Raw genomic sequence first — 17,995 nt, 5'->3', positions numbered from 1 at the left:
AACAACCTCAAGGACGAGGATTCCGCATCCTATTTCTGTGCCAAACGTGGTACTGGTAGTAGTTACGGTTATGATAGTGCTGCTCTTAGTGACAGTTCTGGCAATGGTCCCACCCGCCATGATGGTCACCAAATGTCTCCGATCCCCGCAGATCCTTTCCCAATATCCCAGACCTTCTCCTCAGATGCTCACCACTTACCCCCAAACTCTGGCATTACTGCCCCAAAATCCGACTTTCTCCCAGTTTTTCCCATTCTAACCAAATCTCCCCCAGCTCCCTGGGCCCTGATTGGAGGAGACCTGAACTGGAGGCCAGGGGTGAAGGTTTTGGGCCAATGGTTGAGTTTTTGGGCAGGAGCAGGGGAGGGTTTGGGGTCAGTGCTGACCATTGGTGCCAATGGGGGAGATTTGGGACAAAGGGTCCATGAGTGAGGTTTGAGGGGCAAGGGTCTGGGATTGGGGAGGGGGGGGGACATGGAGACGGGGGTGGATCCACAAGTGGTGTCTTCAACATAGGCAGCAGCATCACCCCAATTGCCAGCAGCAGCAGATTTGGCACAGAAATAGGATCCCGAATCCTCGTCCTTGAGGTTGTTCATGGTCAGCATCAACGAGCTCTGCCCGTTGTCCCTGGAGATCCTGAACCGGCCCTTGAAGGATGGCGTGTAGCCGGTGTAAGCAGCATCGTTCCTGATACCCGCGACCCACTCCAGCCCCTGCCCGGGTCTCTGGCGGATCCATTGCATGGAAAAACTGCCGAAACTGAACCCGGACCCTCGGCAGAGGAGGCGCAGGGAGCCCCCGGGGGGCTGGAGGTCCCCCCCGCACTCCAGCAAGGTCACAGCTGCCCGGAGCCCTGTGGGACAAAGGGGAGATTGGGATGAGGGAACAAATCCACCCAAATGTTGATTCTTGCATGCAGACCCTGATGTTGCAAAAAATTTGGGACCCTTGGACCTCACCATCATCCTCCTGCAACTCCTGCCAGTCATTCCAGGTGGATCCCACACCCTTTTGCTGGAATGGCAGCGCCCACTTTTAACGGCACAGCCAATCCATCCCCTCATCCTCATGTCCCCTTTGTCCCGCAGGGCTCCGGGCGGCCGTAACCCTGCTGGAGTGCGGGGGGAACCGCCAGCCCCCCGGGGGTTCCCTGCGTCTCCTCTGCCGAGGGTCCGGGTTCTATTTTGGGAGTTTTGCCATGCAATGGGTCCGTCAGAGACCTGGGCAGGGGCTGGAGTGTCTCACAGGGATCAGCGGCAGTGGTTCCAGCACCTTCTACACGCCGTCGGTCAAGGGCCGGTTCACGATCTCCAGGGACAACGGCCAGAGCTCGGTGACGCTGACCATGAACAACCTCAAGGACGAGGATTCCGGGTCCTATTTCTGAGCCAAACGTGACATTGGTTATGCTGGTGGTGATGCTGCTGCTGTTTTTGCCTTCACTTCTGGTGGTGACCATGATGGTCATGAAATTTCTCCAATCCCAGTGATGCTTCCACCAAGTTTCAGCCCTTCTAAAACCTCAACCATTTTCCCCCAAACTCTGCCATTGTTGCCCCAACTCTGTGCTTTCCTCCAATTTTTCCCATTTCTCCCTAATCTCTTCCAAGTCCCGGGCCCTGATTGGAGGAGGCCTGAACTGGAGCCCAGGGGTGAAGGTTTGGGGCCAATAGTTGAGTTCTGGGGCAGGAGCAGGGGAGGGTTTGGGGTCAGTGCTGACCATTGGCACAAATGGGGGAGATTTGGGACAAGGGGTCAAGGGCTGAGGTTTGGGGGGAAGGGTCTGGGTTTGGGGACTGGGGGCTCAGACAGGGTGAAGCCAAAACTGGCATGGTCAATATGAGTAGCAGCAGCAGGCCAACCAGCATTAGTAGATTTCCCACAGAAATAGGATCTGGAATCCTCGTCCTTGAGGTTGTTCATGGTCAGCGTCACCAAGCTCTGCCCGTTGTCCCTGGAGATCGTGAACCGGCCCTGGACTGATGGCGCGTACTCGGTTAACCTCCATTGTTGTTGACACTCGCGACGTATTCCAGCCCCTGCCCGGGTCTCTGGCGCATCCAGCCCATCCCAAATTGTCCAAAATCGAACCCGGACCCTCGGCAGAGGAGGCGCAGGGAACCCCCGGGTGGTTGGAGGTCCCCCCCGCACTCCAGATGGGTCACGGCCGCCCGGAGCCCTGTGGGACAAAGGGGACATGGGGGTGAGGGAAAACCCCAGCCCTTGACCCAAATCCTGATTCTTGGCCCCAAATTGGGACCCTTGGAGCTCCCCATGCTCCAGCTACTCCTCCTGCTGGCCTTCCCAGGTGGGTCACGCCCACGTCCAGATCTGGCTACGCCCAGTTTATTTTGGAAACTAGGATTGATTGGCATCTGATCCCATGACTCAGAATGCTGCTCAATTGCTGTATTCAATCTATACTATATTACATTAATTCTATATCTCCTTAATACTATGTTATATGTCATTAATAATATATTATATCTCATTTGTGCTATATTACCACTCCACTAAAGAGATACTAAAAGAATTCAGTACAAAAGACACTAAAATATCCTATAGAAAACCTGTGAGCAATTAAATTAAAAAAAATAAGAATCAATCAGAAGAACCCAACTGGTAAATGCCTGGAGGGGAACGATTCCCCCTACACATTCCACATGTGCAGAAACAGCAGGAGCAGCGATGAGAGATGGGAATTGTTTCATCTTCATCTTCTCCCTGTGCTGCTCCAGGAAAAATAATGAGAGAGAGAGAGAGGCAGACCGAGAGAGAGGGAGAGAGAGAGAGAGAGGGAGAGAGGGAGAGAGGGAGAGAGGGAGACAGAGGGAGAGAGACAATGGTGTCTGACTCTGTGCAGGGAACGAGAATAGCACAGCCAGGCCCCGTGCCCATCTCCCCTTCGTCCTGCAGGGCTCCGGGTGGCCATGACCCTGCTGGAGTACGGGGGGGACCTCCAGTCCCCCGGGGGTTCCCTGCGCCTCCTCTGCCGAGGGTCCGGGTTTGATTTCAGGGGGTTTTTCCATGCACTGGGTGCGCCAGAGACCCGGGCAGGGGCTGGAATACATCGCCAGTATCAGCAGCAGCGGTGGCAGCACCGACTACGCGCCGTCGGCCAAGGGCCGGGTCACGATCTCCAGGGACAACGGGCAGTGTTTGGTGACGCTGACCATGAACAACCTCAAGGACGAGGATTCCGCCGTTTATTTCTGTGCCAAATGTGGTACTAGTGGTTATGGTGGTGCTGCTGCTTAGAGTGACGATGGCCGTGGTGGATCCATCCCCATCTCTGGGTCCTCACCTCTCCCCAAACTGAGACTCTTCCTTTAAATTATCCCCCAAACCTCAGCCCTTGACCCTTTGTCCCAAATCTCCCCCATTTGCCCCAATGGTCAGCACTGACCCCAAACCCTCCCCTGCTCCTGCCCCAGAACTCAACCATTGGCCCCAAACCTTCACCCCTGGGCTCCAGTTCAGGCCTCCTCCAATCAGGGCCTGGGAGCTGGGGGAGATTTGGGTGGAATGGGCAAAACTGGGAGAAAGTCCAGCGTTGGGGCAAAGATGGTGGACATTCGGGAAGGTCAAGAATGGGGTCAAGGTTTGTGATTTGGGGCAGGATTTGGGGATTTTGGGACATTTGGGGAGCCAGGGATGGGGGTTTTGGGGCCACCACCAGCATCGTCACCAGTTCAGAGCTCCCAGAGAGGATTCCAGCCCAGCCCCAAGGAGCAGCACCAGACACCGAGGCCGCAGAGGGAGAAGTGAAGCCCCAGGAGGGACAAAGGGAAGGAGGGAGGAGAAGACGCAGCGATTTTGGGGCTCCGCAGCCTCCCCCTACTTCCTCCCCGGCAGCTGCCGGGGCCCGGCCGGGGCAGGAAAGGAAACAGAATGTTCCTGGTTTTGTTCATTGTGAACATCTGTGTTTGGCAGAGGGCAGCTCAGCCTCGGGGCGCTGCGGCAGAGCGCTGGCGGCACAAAAAGCTTTGTGTGCAAAGGGCCCTGGAGCGATCCCCGTTCCACACTGGGACGGAAGGGAAGGGCCAGACTGGGGAGAAATGAACAAAATTGGGGGAAATTGGGAATTGGGGAAGTGACGGTGGAGTTTGGGGGAAATGGTCAAGTTTTTAGGAACACGGCTGGGATTTTCAGGAAGGATCTCTGGGATTGGAAGTATTTGTTGACCATCATGGTCACTATCAGGAATTATGCCAAAACCAGCGTCAATAGCATTGCCAGCATAACCATTGCAAAGTTTGACACAGAAATAAACGGCGGAATCCTCCTCCTTGAGATTGTTCATGGTCAGCATCACTGAGCTCTGCCCGTGTTCCCTGGAGATCCTGAACCGGCTCGTGCCTGATGGCGCGTATTTGGGAGTGGCGCCATCACTGGTGAAACTCCCCACAAATTCCAGCCCCTGCCTGGGCCTCTGGCGGATCCAGCCCATCCCAAAATCCCCGAAACTGAACCCAGGCCCTCGGCAGAGGAGGCGCAGGGAGCCACCGGGGGGCTGGAGGTCCCCCCCGCACTCCAGCAGGGTCACGGCTGCCCGGAGCCCTGCGGGACAAAGGGGAGATGGGGATGACGAGCTGGATTGGTGAAGAGTGCCCAAGTTGGCATGGCATGCCAGAAACAGTGGTGGGACGCACGAGAGAGGAGGATAGTGGACTCCAATGGCCCCAGTTTGGGGCCAAGAGTCAGGATTTGGGTCAAGGGTTGAGCTTTGGCCTCATCCCCATCTCCCCTTTGTCCCACAGGGCTCCGGGCGGCCGTGACCCTGCTGGAGTGCGAGGGGGACCTCCAGCCCCCCTGGGGGTCCCTGACATTGCTGTGCCGAAGGTCCGGGTTCAATTTTGGGAATTTTGGCAGGTACTGGATCCGCCAGAGACCCGGGCAGGGTTTGGAATACGTCACAGGGATCACCAGGAATGGTGGCCGCACCAGCTACGCCCCATCGGTCAAGGGTCCGGTTCAGGATCTCCAGGGACAACGGGCAGAGCTCAGTGACGCTGACCATGAACAACCTCAAGGACGAGGATTCCGCCATTTATTTCTGCGCCAAGTGTGCTGCTAATAATTACCCTGAAAGTGCTGCTCATAATGACGATGCCCATGGTGTCCCCTCTCCCATCCCCGTGTCCCCCCTCTCCCCTTTGCCCAGACCCTTCCCCCAAGCCCCCAGCCCACACCCAGCCCTTGACCATTGATCCCAACCTTGGTCTGCCTCGGCCCCAGTTCTCACCCGCCAACCCCAAACCACATCTCCTGTCCCCAAATGCCCTCTTTGTGCCCCAAAACTTTGTATTAAAAAGGGCAATTTCAGACCAAGGGTCAAGATATGGGTAAACTTTGTGGCAAGAAGTGGAGAATTTGGGGAAGAACCACTCCAGGGTTTGGACAGAGTCAGGAATGGGCAACAGGGTTTGGATTTTGGGGAAGGGTCTTGGATTTAGGAGCCGGTCGGGACACGGCCACGGGGTCCGGACCAAAACCATCCACACCAGCACCAGTACCCCAATTGTTATAAGCAGATTTCCCGCAGAAATAGGATCCGGAATCCTCGTCCTTGAGGTTGTTCATGGTCAGCCTCACCGAGCTCTGCCCGTTTTCCCTGGAGATCCTGAACCAGCCCTTTACCGATGGCGCGTAGTAGGTGTAACCACCAGTATTATCGATCCACGCGACCAATTCCAGCCCCTGCCCAGGTCTCTGGCATATCCAGTGCATGCTAAAACTGCCAAAACTGAACCCGGACCCTCGGCAGAGGAGGCGCAGGGACCCCCCAGGGGGCTGGAGGTCCCCTTCACAATCCAGCAGGGTCACGGCCGCCCGGAGCCCTGCGGGACAAAGGGGAGATGATGGAGATCAAAACTCTGATTGGTCAAGTGCCCCCAAATGGGTGTGGCCTGCTCGACAATGGGGTAGAATCCTCCTGGGAGGATGATGATCTCTAAAGATCCCAATTTGGCGCCAATAGTCACGATTTGGGTCAAGGGTTGAGCTCTGGCCTCATCCCCATCTTTCCTTTGTCCCACAGGGCTCCGGGCGGCCGTGACCCTGCTGGAGTGCGGGGGGAATCTCCAGCTCCCCGGGTGTTCCTTGCGCCTCCGCTGCCGAGGGGCTGGGTTCGATTTTCGGAAATTCGGGCTCGGCTGGTTTCGCCAGAGACCCGGGCAGGGGCTGGAGTGGGTCACAGCGATAGACAGTGATGGATACAACTGGTACCCACCCGCATTCAAAGGCCGGGTCACGATTGCCAGGGACAACAGGCAGAGCTCGGTGACGCTGACCATGAACAACCTCAAGGACGAGGACTCCGGACCCTATTTCTGTGCCAAATGTGCTTATGGTGGTTGGATTGATGGTCCTGCTTCTTTTGAACGTTTAGATGGCATTACCTGCCCCCTCTCCCCCCCGTCCCCATCTCCCAGAGCCTTCCCCCAAACCCCAACCCCTGACCCCATTCCTGACCTGTCACAGAGAATTTTTCATAAAATCCTTTCTTTTAGGATTTGTCCTTTCTGGGAAGCTGGGGCCCCAGAAGAAAAATGTAAGCAATAATTATCTGCTGGTGTGGAATGTAATAGGAGCATCTGTGATTGGTCTTCTGTGAGCGTTTCGATTTGCTGACCACTCACGGGAGAGTTTGTCCTTGCTTTCTGCTGGACACAGAACTTTGTTATTTTCTTCTTTGCTATGCTATTCTTAGCTTAGCTGGTTCTGCAACTTCTCTCTTTATTCCTTTTAGTATAGTTATAATGTATTCTATATCATATATCAATAAATCCAGCCTTCCGATCATGAACCAAGATTTTCGTCCACTTCTCTCACCCTGAAGACCTTCATCGGGTCGCTGTAATAGCTGACCGTGAACAACCTCAAGGACGACGATTCTGGATCCGATTTCTGTGCCAAATGAGCTACTAGTAGTTTTGGTGGTGGTGTTGCTGCCTTTAGTGACAATTCTGGCAGTGGTCCCACCCCCATGGTGGTCACCAAATGTCTGCAATCCCCACAGATCCTTCCCCAAATCACAGATCTTCTCCTCAAATCTTCACCATTTTCCCCCAAAGTCTGCACCAGCTGCACCAACTGTCGACTTTCCCCCAGTTTTGGGCATTTCAGCCAAATCTCCCCCATCTCCCTGGGTCCTCATTGGCTGAGCTGGCACGGGCAGAAATGGGAACTCTTGAAGAGCAAGGCCTTAACTGGAGGACAGGCATGAAGGTTCGGGGACAATGGTTGAGTTTTGGGGCAGGAGCAGGGGAGGGTTTGGGATCAGTGCTGACCATTGGTGCAAATGGGGACAAAGGGTCAAGAGCTGGGTCAATGGCTGAGGATTGGGGGAAGGGTCTGGGGTTGGGGACTGGGGGGAACTCGGGGACCGGGCTGGATCCACAACTGCCGTCGTCACAATAAGCCGCAGCATCGCCCCAATTGCAAGCAGCAGCAGATTTGGCGCAGAAATAGGATCCGGAATCCTCATCCTTGAGGTTGTTCATGGTCAGCGTCACCGAGCTCCGCCCGTTGTCCCTGGAGATCCTGAAACGACCCTGCACTGACGGCGCATAGGCGGTGTAAGCACCATCATTCCTGATACCGGAGACCCATTCCAGCCCCTGCCCGGGTCTCTGGCGCATCCAGAGCATTCCAAAATTCCCAAAATCGAACCCGGACCCTCGGCACAGCAACATCACGGAACCCCCGGGGGGCTGGAGAATGCCCCCCGCACTCCAGCAGGGTCACGGCCGCCTGGAGCCCAGCGGGACAAAGGGGAGATGGGGATGAGAAACCTGATTGGTCGATGGCCTCCTTGTGGGAAAGGCCAGCTGGAAGAAGGGGCAGGACCTGCCTGGGAGGAGGATGTTGAACTCCAAGGGTCCCAGTTTGGGGCAAGAGTCAGGGTTTGGGTCAAGGGTTGAGCTTTGGCCTTATCCCCATCTCACCTTTGTCCTGCAGGGCTCCGGGCAGCCGTGCTCCTGCTGGACTGCGGGGGAGAGCTCCAGCCCCCCGGGGGGTCCCTGCGCCTCCTCTGCCGAGGGTCTGGGTTCAGTTTCGGGAGTTTTGACATGGAATGGGCTCGACAGAGACCCGGGCAGGGGCTGGAATTCGTCGCCTACATCAGCAACACTGGTGGTTACACCTACTACACGCCTTCGGTGCAGGGCCGGGTCACGATCTCCAGGGACAACGGGCAGAGCTCGCTGACGCTGACCATGAACAACCACAAGGACGAGGATTCCGCCGTTTATTTCTGTGCCAAATCTGCTTATGCTGGTGCTGCTGGTGGTGCTGCTGCTGCTTATATTGACCATGCCATTTTTGGCATCACCACTGTCTGAGCCCCCCTGTCCCCAAACCCAGACTCTTCCTCCCCAAACCTCACCCATTGACCCTTTGTCCCCATTTGCACCAGTGGTCGGCACTGACCCCAAACCCTCCCCTGCTCCTGCCCCAAAACTCAACCATTGTCCCAAAACCTTCACCCCTGGGTTCCAGTTCAGGCCTCCTCCAATCGGGACCTGGGAATGGGTAGAGATTAGGGAGAAATGGGCAAAATTGGAGGAAAGTACAGAGTTCGGGCAACAATGGCAGAGTTTGGGGGAAAATGGTCGAGGTTTTAGAAGGGCTGAAACTTGGGGGAAGCATCGCTGGGATTGGAGAAATTTCACGACCCTCATTGTCACTAGCAGAAGCGAAGGAAAAAAGAGCAGCAGCCTTACCACCAGCATAACCATTGTCACGTTTAGCACAGAAATAGGATCCAAAATCCTCGTCCTTGAGGTTGTTCATGGTCAGCGTCACCGAGCTCTGCCCGTTGTCCCTGGAGATCGTGAATCGGCTCTTGATCAATGGCACGTAGTCGGTGCTGCCACCATTGCTGTTGATAATGGCGATGTATTCCAGTGTCTGCCCAGGTCTCTGGCGGACCCAGTCCATCCCAAAACTCTCAATATCAAACCCGGACCCTTGGCAGAGGAGGCACAGGGACCCCCCAGGGGGCTGGAGGTGCCTCCCGCACTCCAGTAGGGTCACGGCCACCCGGAGCCCTGCGGCACAAAGGGGAGATGGGGATGGGGCCAAAGCTCAACCCTACACCCAAATCCTGACTATTGACCCCAAATTGGGACCATTGGAGTTCATCATCCTGTTTGCAGGTGGGTGCCACATGTTTTTCAAGCATGCGAGACCTACTTGGGCACTCTTGACAAATCAGGTTTCTCATCCCCATCTCCCCTTTGTCCCGCAGGGCTCCGGGCAACCGTGACCCTGCTGGAGTGCGGGGGGGACCTCCAGCCCCCTGGGGGGTCCCTCACGTTGCTGTGCCGAGGGTCCGGGTTTGATGTCGGTGGCATCACCATGTTCTGTGTGCGCCAGAGACCCGGGCAGGGGCTGGAGTGGGTCGGGAGCATCAGGAAGGAGGGCTGGAGCTCCATGTACGCGCCATCGGTCAAGGGCCGGGTCACGATCTTCACGGAAAATGGGCAGAGCTCGGTGACACTGACCATGAACAACCTCAAGGACGAGGATTCGGGATCCTATTTCTGTGCCAAAGGTGCTGCTGTTGGTGGTTCTAATGTTGGTGCTATTGGCCAGCTATTGGGACGCGCCTGTCCCCATTCCCCAGACCCTTCCCACCAAATCCTAACTCCACTTCTGACCGTTGTCTCAACCTTGCCCTTCTCTGGCGCCAAATCTCAGCTCCTGGCCCCAAATCTCAGCTCCTGTCCCCAAATCTCAGCTCTTGGCCCCAAATCTCAGCTCCTGGCCCCAAATCTCAGCTCCTGGCCCCAAATCAGGGCCGGTTTCACCCTGAGCTCAGCCTCGGCTCTCCAATCCCAACCACTGCCCCCAGACTTGTCCAGTTTAACCCCAAATCTCCCCTGCGGGCACCCAGTCACATCCACCGACCCTAATCTGGCCCGTTAGACTCACATCGAGAATTTCGGTCCAAAATTTGAATTTTTGACTCCTGACCTTAACTTTGGCCCTAAATTTTGAAAAATTAAACGTAATTTGAGGAACGAGGGCACTGAGTGTGGCCCAGAGGGGACATTTGGGGCAGAGCCGGAGCAGGGCTGGGACAGACGGTGAGGAATGGGGTCAGGGGCTGGGGATTGGGGGAAGGGTCTGGGGAATGGGGACAGGAGGGAGCACGACCATGAGGGAGGAGGCAATAGAATACGCAGTATTAGCACCAGCACCAGCACGAACACCCTTGGCACAGAAATAGGTGGCAGAATCCTCGTCCTTGAGGTTGTTCATGGTCAGTGTCACTGAGCTCTGCCCGTTGTCCCTGGAGATCGTGACCCGGCCCTTGACCGATGGCGCGTAGGCGGTGCCGGAACCACTGCTGGTGATGCCTGCGAGCCATTCCAGCCCCTGCCCGGGTCTCTGGCGGATCCAGAGCATGTCAAAATTCCCAAAACTGAACCTGGACCCTCGGTAGAAGAGGCGCAGGGACCCCCCGGTGGGCTGGAGGTCCCCCCCGCACTCCAGCAGGGTCACGGCTGCCCGGAGCCCTGCGGGACAAAGGGGAGATGGGGAGGAGGAGCTGGATTGGTTATGGACACAAAGTGGGCACCGCCATGCCAGAAGAAGTGTGTGGGATCCACCTTGGAGGATTGGCAGGTGCTGCAGGAGGAGGATGGTAAGGTCCAAGAGTCCCAATTTGTGGCCAGTATAAGAGTCTGCATGCAAGAATTAATATTTGGGTTGATTTTTTTCCCCATCCCCATCTCCCCTTTGTCCCGCAGGGCTCTGGGTGGCCGTGACCCTGCGGGAGTGCGGGGGGAACCTCCAGCCCCCCGGGGGGTCCCTGCGCCTCCTCTGCCGAGGGTCCGGGTCCAATTTAGGGAAATTTGGGATGGGCTGGATGCGGCAGAGAGCCGGGCAGAAGCTGGAATTCATCGCCAGCATCAACAGTGATGGTGACAGCACCAGGTACGTGGATCCAGTCCAGGGCCGGTTCAGGATCTTCAGGGACAACGGGCAGAGCTCGGTGACGCTGACCATGAACAACCTCAAGGATGAGGATTCCGGATCCTATTTCTGTGCCAAATCTGCTGGTGCTGCTTGGGCTGTTTCTGCGAATCCTTTTGTCCCCATCCGCTTTGCTGTTTCCTCACTTGTCCCCATTTTCCTGATTCTTTCCCCAAACCCCAGCCCCTGACCCCATTCCTGTCCCCGTGTCCCAGCTCTGAACTGGCTCTGCCCCAAATCTCAGCTCCTGGCCCCAAATCTCATCTCTTGGCCCCAAATCTCAGCTCCTGGCCCTAAATCTCAGCTCTTGGCCCCAAATCTCAGCTCCTGGCCCCAAACCTCAGCTCCTGGCCCCAAATCAGAGCCGGTTTCACCCTGAGCTCGGCCTCGTCCCTGCAATCCCAACCATTGCCCCCAGACTTGTCCAGTTTCACCCCAAATCTCCCCTGCGGGCACCGAGTCACAGCCACGGACCCAAATCTGCCCCTTGGCCTAACAATGGTAATTTTGGGTAAAAATTTGAATTCTTGACCCCTCAGCTCAACTTTGGGCTCAAATCCAGACATTTGGGGAGCGAGGGCACTGAGTGTGGCCCAGAGGGGACATGTGGGGCAGAGCCAGGGCAGGGCTGGGACAGCGGGTGAGGAGTGGAGTCAGGGGATGGGGAATGGGGGAAGGGTCTGGGGAATGGGGATACGGATGGGGACTGGGACAAAACCAACTCAACCACCAGAAAAACGAATATCAGAAGCAAAATACCAACTGTCAAAGCCAGATTTCACACAGAAATAGGTGGCGGAATCCTCGTCCTTGAGGTTGTTCATGGTCAGCGTCACCGAGCTCTGCCCGTTGTCACTTGTCAATGTGAACCGGCCCTTGACTGAATCTGCATAGAAAGTTTTGCCACTCTTTCTGCTGAACCCTGCTATGAATTCCAGCGTGTTCCAAGACCTTTGGCGCATCCAACCAATGCCAAATTTCATGAAATCATAGCCAGATGTGCGGCAGAGGAGGCGCAAGGACCCCTCGAGGGGCTGGAGGTCCCCCCCGCACTCCAGTAGGATCACGGCTGCCTGGAGCCCTGCTGGACAAAGTGGAGATGAGGATGAGAAACCTGATTGGTTGAGGTAAACAAAGTGGGCGTGGCCATCTGGAAAAAGAGATGGGACCCATCTGTGAAGAGGATGATGAACTCCAAGGGTCCCAATTTGGGCCCAGAGTCAGGATTTGGGTCAAGGGTTGAGCTTTGGCCTCATCCCCATCTCCCCTTTGTCCAGCAGGGCTCCGGGCGGCCGTGACCCTGCTGGAGTGCGGGGGGGACCTTCAGCCCCCTGGGGGGTCCCTGCGCCCACTCTGCCGAGGGTCCGGGTTCAGTTTTTGGAGTTTGGAATGTTCTGGATCCGCCAGAGACTTGGGCAGGCGCTGGAATTCATTGCTGGGATCAATGCTGATGGTGTCAACACCTTCTACGCGCCATCGGTCAAGGGGCGAGTCACGATCTCCAGGGACAACGGGCAGAGCTCGGTGACGCTGACCATGAACAACCTCAAGGACGAGGATTCCGGATCCTATTTCTGTGCCAAGCGTATTTGTGGTGGCAATGCTGATATTGCCAGTACTTTTGGCCATGTCTCCATCCCCGTGTCCTCAGCTGTCACCAGACCTTTCTCCTGTGGTCACACATAGCCAGCGTCACCGAGCTCAGCCCGCTGTCCCTGGCCTTGCTGACCCGGCCCTTGACCGATGGAACGTTCCATGTGACTCCACCCTTGGACCCATCTGCTTCTCTCACCAAGGAGCCCTTGGCTCGAGATCAATTTAAAGAGTTTCATCTCCACAAAATTTCATGCGTTTTCGGGAAAAAAAAAAAAAGGTTTTTTTCTCCATAGCTCCCAGAGAGCATTCTAGCCCAGCCCCAAGGAGCAGCCCCAGACACCGAGGCCGCTGAGGGAGAAATGAAGCTCCAGGTGACAGCGAGGGAGGGAGGGAGGAGCAGACGCCGTGATTTTGGGGCTCTGCAGCCTCCCCGCACTTCCTCCGTGGCAGCTGCCGGGGCCCGGCCGGGGCAGGAAAGGAAACAGAAAGTTCCTGGTTTTGGTCATGGTGAACATCTGTGCTTGGTAGAGGGCAGCTCAGCCTCTGGGCACTGTGGCAGAGCGCCGGCTGCACAAAAAGCTTTGTGTGCAAAGGGCCCGGGAGCGATCGCCGTTCCACACTGGGACGGTGGGGAACTAGGAGAGATTGGGGAGAAATGGGCAAAATTGGGAGGAAAGGGTGAGTTGGGTCTGCAGGAGCAGAGTTTGGGGGAAAATGGTTAAGATTTGAGGAGAAGGGCTTGGATTTGGAGGAAGGATCTCTGGGATTGGAGACATTTCATGACCATCATGGTGACTACCAGAAGCGACACCGAAACCAGCATCAATAGCATTGCCAGCGTAACCATTACAAAGTTTGGCACAGAACGAAACGGCAGAATCCTCGTCCTTGAGGCTGTTCATGGTCAACGTCACCGAGCTCTGCCCGATGTCCCTGGAGATCGTGAACCGGCCCTTGAATGATGGCACGTATCTGGGAGTGGCGCCATCACTGGTGATACTCGCCACAAACTGCAAACCCTGCCCGGGTCTCTGGCGCATCAAGGCCATCCCAAAACTCCCAAAATCGGACCCTCGGCAGAGGAGGCGTAGGGAGTCCCCCGGGGGGCTGGAGGTGTCCCCGCACTCCAGCAGGGTCACGGCCGCCCGGAGCCCTGCGTGACAAAGAGGAGATAGGGATGAGGCTCAACCCTTGACCCACATCCTGACTCTTGGCCCCAAACGGGGACCCTTTGAGTTAATCATCCTCCTCCCAGGTGATACCAGTCATGTTTTCCAGCAGGTGACGCACACTTTTAGCCTCTCAAGTAATCAGGTTTCGCATTTTTAATCATATCCCGTTTGTCTCGCAGGGCTCCGGGCGGCCGTGACCCTGCTGGAGTGCGGAGGGGACCTCCAGCCCCCCGGGGGGTCCCTGCACCTCCTCTGCCGAGGGTCCGGGTTTAATTTCGGGAGCTACGACATGAACTGGATCTTCCAGAGACCCGGGCAGGGACTGGAATACGTCGCAAGGATCCACAGCAGTGGGGCTTACGCCAACTACGCGCCATCGGTCAAGGGCTGGTTCTGGGTCTCCAAGGACAACGGGCAGAGCTCGGTGACCCTGACCATGAACAACCTCAAGGACGAGGATTCCGGAGCCTATTTCTGTGCCAAATGTTACAGCACTGGCTGTGGTAATGCTGCTTATGCGCATGGTGTTGATGGTGGTTGTGGCCTCAAGCCTTCTCTTCTGTGTTCCCACAAATCACAGCATTCTCTGATCCTTCCCCAAAATCCTGGCTCTTTTTCTCACATCTCACATATTTTCCCCCAAACCCCACCATCACTTCCCCAACTTCCAATTTCCCCCAATTTTCCCCATTTCTCCCCAGTCTGGCCCTTCCCCTCCGTCCCAGTATGGCACGGGGATCGCTCCAGGGCCCTTTGCTCACAAAGCTTTTTGTGCAGCCGGCGCTCTGCCGCAGCGCCCCGAGACTGAGCTGCCCTCTGCCAAACACAGATGTTCACAATGAACAAAACCAGGAACTTTCTGTTTCCTTTCCTGCCCCGGCTGGGCCCCGGCAGCTGCTGGGGAGGAAGTGGGGGGAGGCTGCGGAGCCCTAAAATCGCGGCGTCTGCTCCTCCCTCCCACCCTTTGTCCCTCCTGGGGCTTCACTTCTTCCTCAGCGGCCTCGGTGTCTGGTGCTGCTCCTTGGCGCTGGGCTAGAATCCTCTCTAGGAGCTCTGGACATGGCGACGATGCTGGTGGTGGCCCCAAACCCCAATCCCTGGCTGCCCAAATGTCGCAAAATCCCTAAATCCTGCCCCAAATCACAAACCTTGACCTCATTCTTGACCTTCTCCCTGAATGTCCACCATCTTTGCCCCAACTTTTGACTTTCTCCCAATTTTGCCCATTTCACCCAAATCTCCCCCAGTTCCCGGGCCCTGATTGGGGGAGGCCTGAACTGGAGCCCCCGGGAAAATGTTTGGGGGCAATGGTTGAGTTTTGGGGCAGGAGCAGGGGAGGGTTTGGGGTCAGTGCTGACCATTGGGGCAAATGGGGGAGCTTTGGGACAAAGGGTCAAGGGCTGGGTCAAAGGGTGAGGTTTGGGCGAAGGGTCTGGGATTGGGGACAGGGGGAGACATGGAGACGAGGGTGGATCCACAACTGGTGTCTTCAGCATAAGCAGCAGCATCGCCCCAATTGCCCTCAGCAGCAGATTTGGCACAGAAATACGATACGGAATCCTCGTCCTTGAGGTTGTTCATGGTCAGCGTCACCGAGCTCTGCCCGTTGTCCCTGGAGATCCTGAACCGGCCCTTGAACGATGGCGCATAGTAGGTGTAAGCACCATCGTTCCTGATCCCCGCGAGCCACTCCAGCCCCTGCCCGCGTCTCTGACGGATCCAGATCATGGGGTAACTCCCGAAACTGAACCCGGCCCCTCGGCACAGCAACGTCAGGGACCCCCCGGGAAGCTGGAGGTTTCCCCCGCACTCCAGCATGGTCACGGCCGCCCGGAGCCCTGCGGGACAAAGGGGAGATGGGGATGGGAAACCTGATTGGTCGAGAGTCCCCAAGTCATTCAGGCCAGTTGGAAAAAAGAATTGGATCCATTCTGGAGGGTTACCAGGATCTGGAGGAGAATGACAAAGGGTCCCAGTTTGGGGCCAAAGGTCAGGATTTGGGTCAATGTTGAGCTTTGGCCTCATCCCCATCTCCCCTTTGTCCCGCAGGGCTCCGGGCGGCCGAGACCCTGCTGAAGTGTGGGGGGGACCTCCAGCCCCCCGGGGAGACCCGGATGTTGTTGTGCGGAGGGTCTGGGTTCAATTTCGTGGGTCAGTCCATGAGCTGGGTCCGTCAGAGACCCGGGCAGGGTTTGGAATTGCTCGCAGGCATCTACAGCGATGATTCCTACACCGCGTACGCGCCATTGGTCAAGGGTCGGTTCACGATCTCCAGGGACAACGGGCAGAGCTCGGTCACGCTGACCATGAACAACCTCAAGGACGAGGATTCCGGATCCTTTTTCTGTGCCAGGGGTTATTATAACAATGCTGCTGCTAATGACGTCTGTGGTATTTTCCCCATCCCCGTCCCTGTGTCCCCACCTGTCCCCATTCCCCAGACCCTTCCCCCAATCCCCAGCCCCTGACCCCATTCCCATCCCCGTGTCCCAGCTCTGAACTGGTTCTGCCCCAATCTCAGCTCTTGGCCCCATACCTCAGCTCTGGGCTCCACGTCCCAACCAAATTCCCCAAAACTGACGAGGATGTCCCAGATCCAGCCCCACCGTGTCAATCTGCCTTTGCTTTGTGTGATTGGCCACAAACCTCTCACGGTGAGCTGTGCCATTGAGTTCTGTGTGTGCTGCCAGGGCCGTGAGCCGCCGGCACGTCCCCATGGCCACAGCCCGGTGAGGAGAGCGATGGTGGGAAACCGAACGGCTCCAGAGGGGTCCCCACAGCGCCGTCTGGGTGGGGATTGGGACAGAGACCCCTGGGCGGGGATGGGCCCAGGGCTGAGGATTGGGGGAAATGTTGGGGGTTTGGGGACAGGAGGGGACACTGAGACGGGGGCACGGGTCAACCACTTGGGCCTTCACCATAAGCAGCAGCATTCCAGCAATAAGCATCAGCACCCTTGGACCAGAAATAGGACCCGGAATCCTCATCCTTGAGGTTGTTCATGGTCAGCGTCGCCGAGCTCTGCCCGTTGTCCCTGGAGATCGTGAAGCTGCCATTGACCGATGGCGTGTAGTAGGTGGTGCCACCATTGCTGTAGATGCTTTCGAGCCATTCCAGCCCCTGCCCGGGTCTCTGGCGGACCCAGTACATGGGGTAACTCCCAAAACTGAACCCGGACTCTCGGCAGAGGAGGCACAGGGAACCCCCGGGGGGCTGCAGGTCCCCCCTGCACTCCAGCAGGGTCACGGCCGCCCGGAGCCCTGCGGGAGAAAGGGGAGATGGGGACGAGAAACCTGATTGGCTGTGGGCCTGCAGTGGGTGTGCCAAGGTGGAAAAAGGGATGAGACCCACCTGGGAGGGTGACCAGGAGCAGGAGGAGAAGGACAAATTGTTACAACCTGGGGCCAATAGCTGGGATTTTGGGGTCAAGGGTTGAGCTTTCGCCGTCCCCATCTCTTTTGGGATGGGCAGGAGAAATGCAGCACGCGATATGAGTGATCAGCAAATCTCGAACTTTATTAATAGGCACAGATCTTTATATCGGTGTTAATGAGGCTCATGCATATTGCAAAGGCGAGCTCACCATTGATCGGTTACTCATAAGCCAACTGCGCCTCCTTCTGCATTCTTGTGGATATTTTATTGAAACTTCACTTTGTATTCCTGCCAAAGATGCTCTCCCCTATCCTGCTGCACCACCAAGGGCACAATGTCCTTGCCTGTCATTGGACACTGGCTTCTGGCTCCTGTACTTGTCCCCTTCAAGCTTAACCAGCGGCATTATGTCGACGTCGCCTTAAACAGCCAACCAGCTGTCCACAAAGCTCTGCACACTTCTCCCCTTTGTCCTGCAGGGCTCTGGGCCGTGGTGACCCTGCTGGAGTGCGGTGGGGACATCGAGCCCCCCGGGGAGTCCCTGCGCCTCCTCTGCCGAGGGTCCGGGTTCAGTTTCAGCAGTTTTCCCATGCAATGGATCCGCCAGAGACCCGGGCAGGGGCTGGAGTGGCTCGCGGGGATCAGCAGCCCTTCTGGTTCCAGCACCTACCACGCGCCGTCAGTCAAGGGCCGGTTCAGGATCTCCAGGGACAACAGGCAGAGCTCGGTGACGCTGACGATGAACAACCTCAAGGACGAGGATTCCGCCACCTGTTTCTGTGCCAAAGACAGTGGTGCTGGTGGTGGTGCTGATGCTGCTTATATTGACCGTGCCAGTGGTGGCACCACCCCTGTCTGAGCCC

At 56.8% G+C, this 17,995-nt stretch overlaps 1 gene segment (V, D, J or C); it reads left to right on the top strand.

The window, feature by feature from the left end:
* Positions 1–5,645: 5,645 nt before the first annotated feature.
* LOC128946295 (Ig heavy chain V region 6.96-like) lies at positions 5,646–13,954 on the top strand. The segment is given in 3 exon segments: positions 5,646–5,655; positions 7,966–8,285; positions 13,937–13,954. Coding segments are annotated over 3 exon segments (348 nt in total).
* The last annotated feature ends 4,041 nt before the right edge of the window (positions 13,955–17,995 follow it).

The sequence above is a fragment of the Melozone crissalis genome, unplaced genomic scaffold (assembly GCF_028551555.1).
Source record: "Melozone crissalis strain CALT ecotype California unplaced genomic scaffold, PUWL_Pcris_2 ptg000079l_1, whole genome shotgun sequence".
NCBI lineage: Eukaryota > Metazoa > Chordata > Aves > Passeriformes > Passerellidae > Melozone > Melozone crissalis.
The sequence above is the reverse complement of the archived record's forward strand: the minus strand, read 5'-3'. Positions and strand labels throughout refer to the sequence as shown.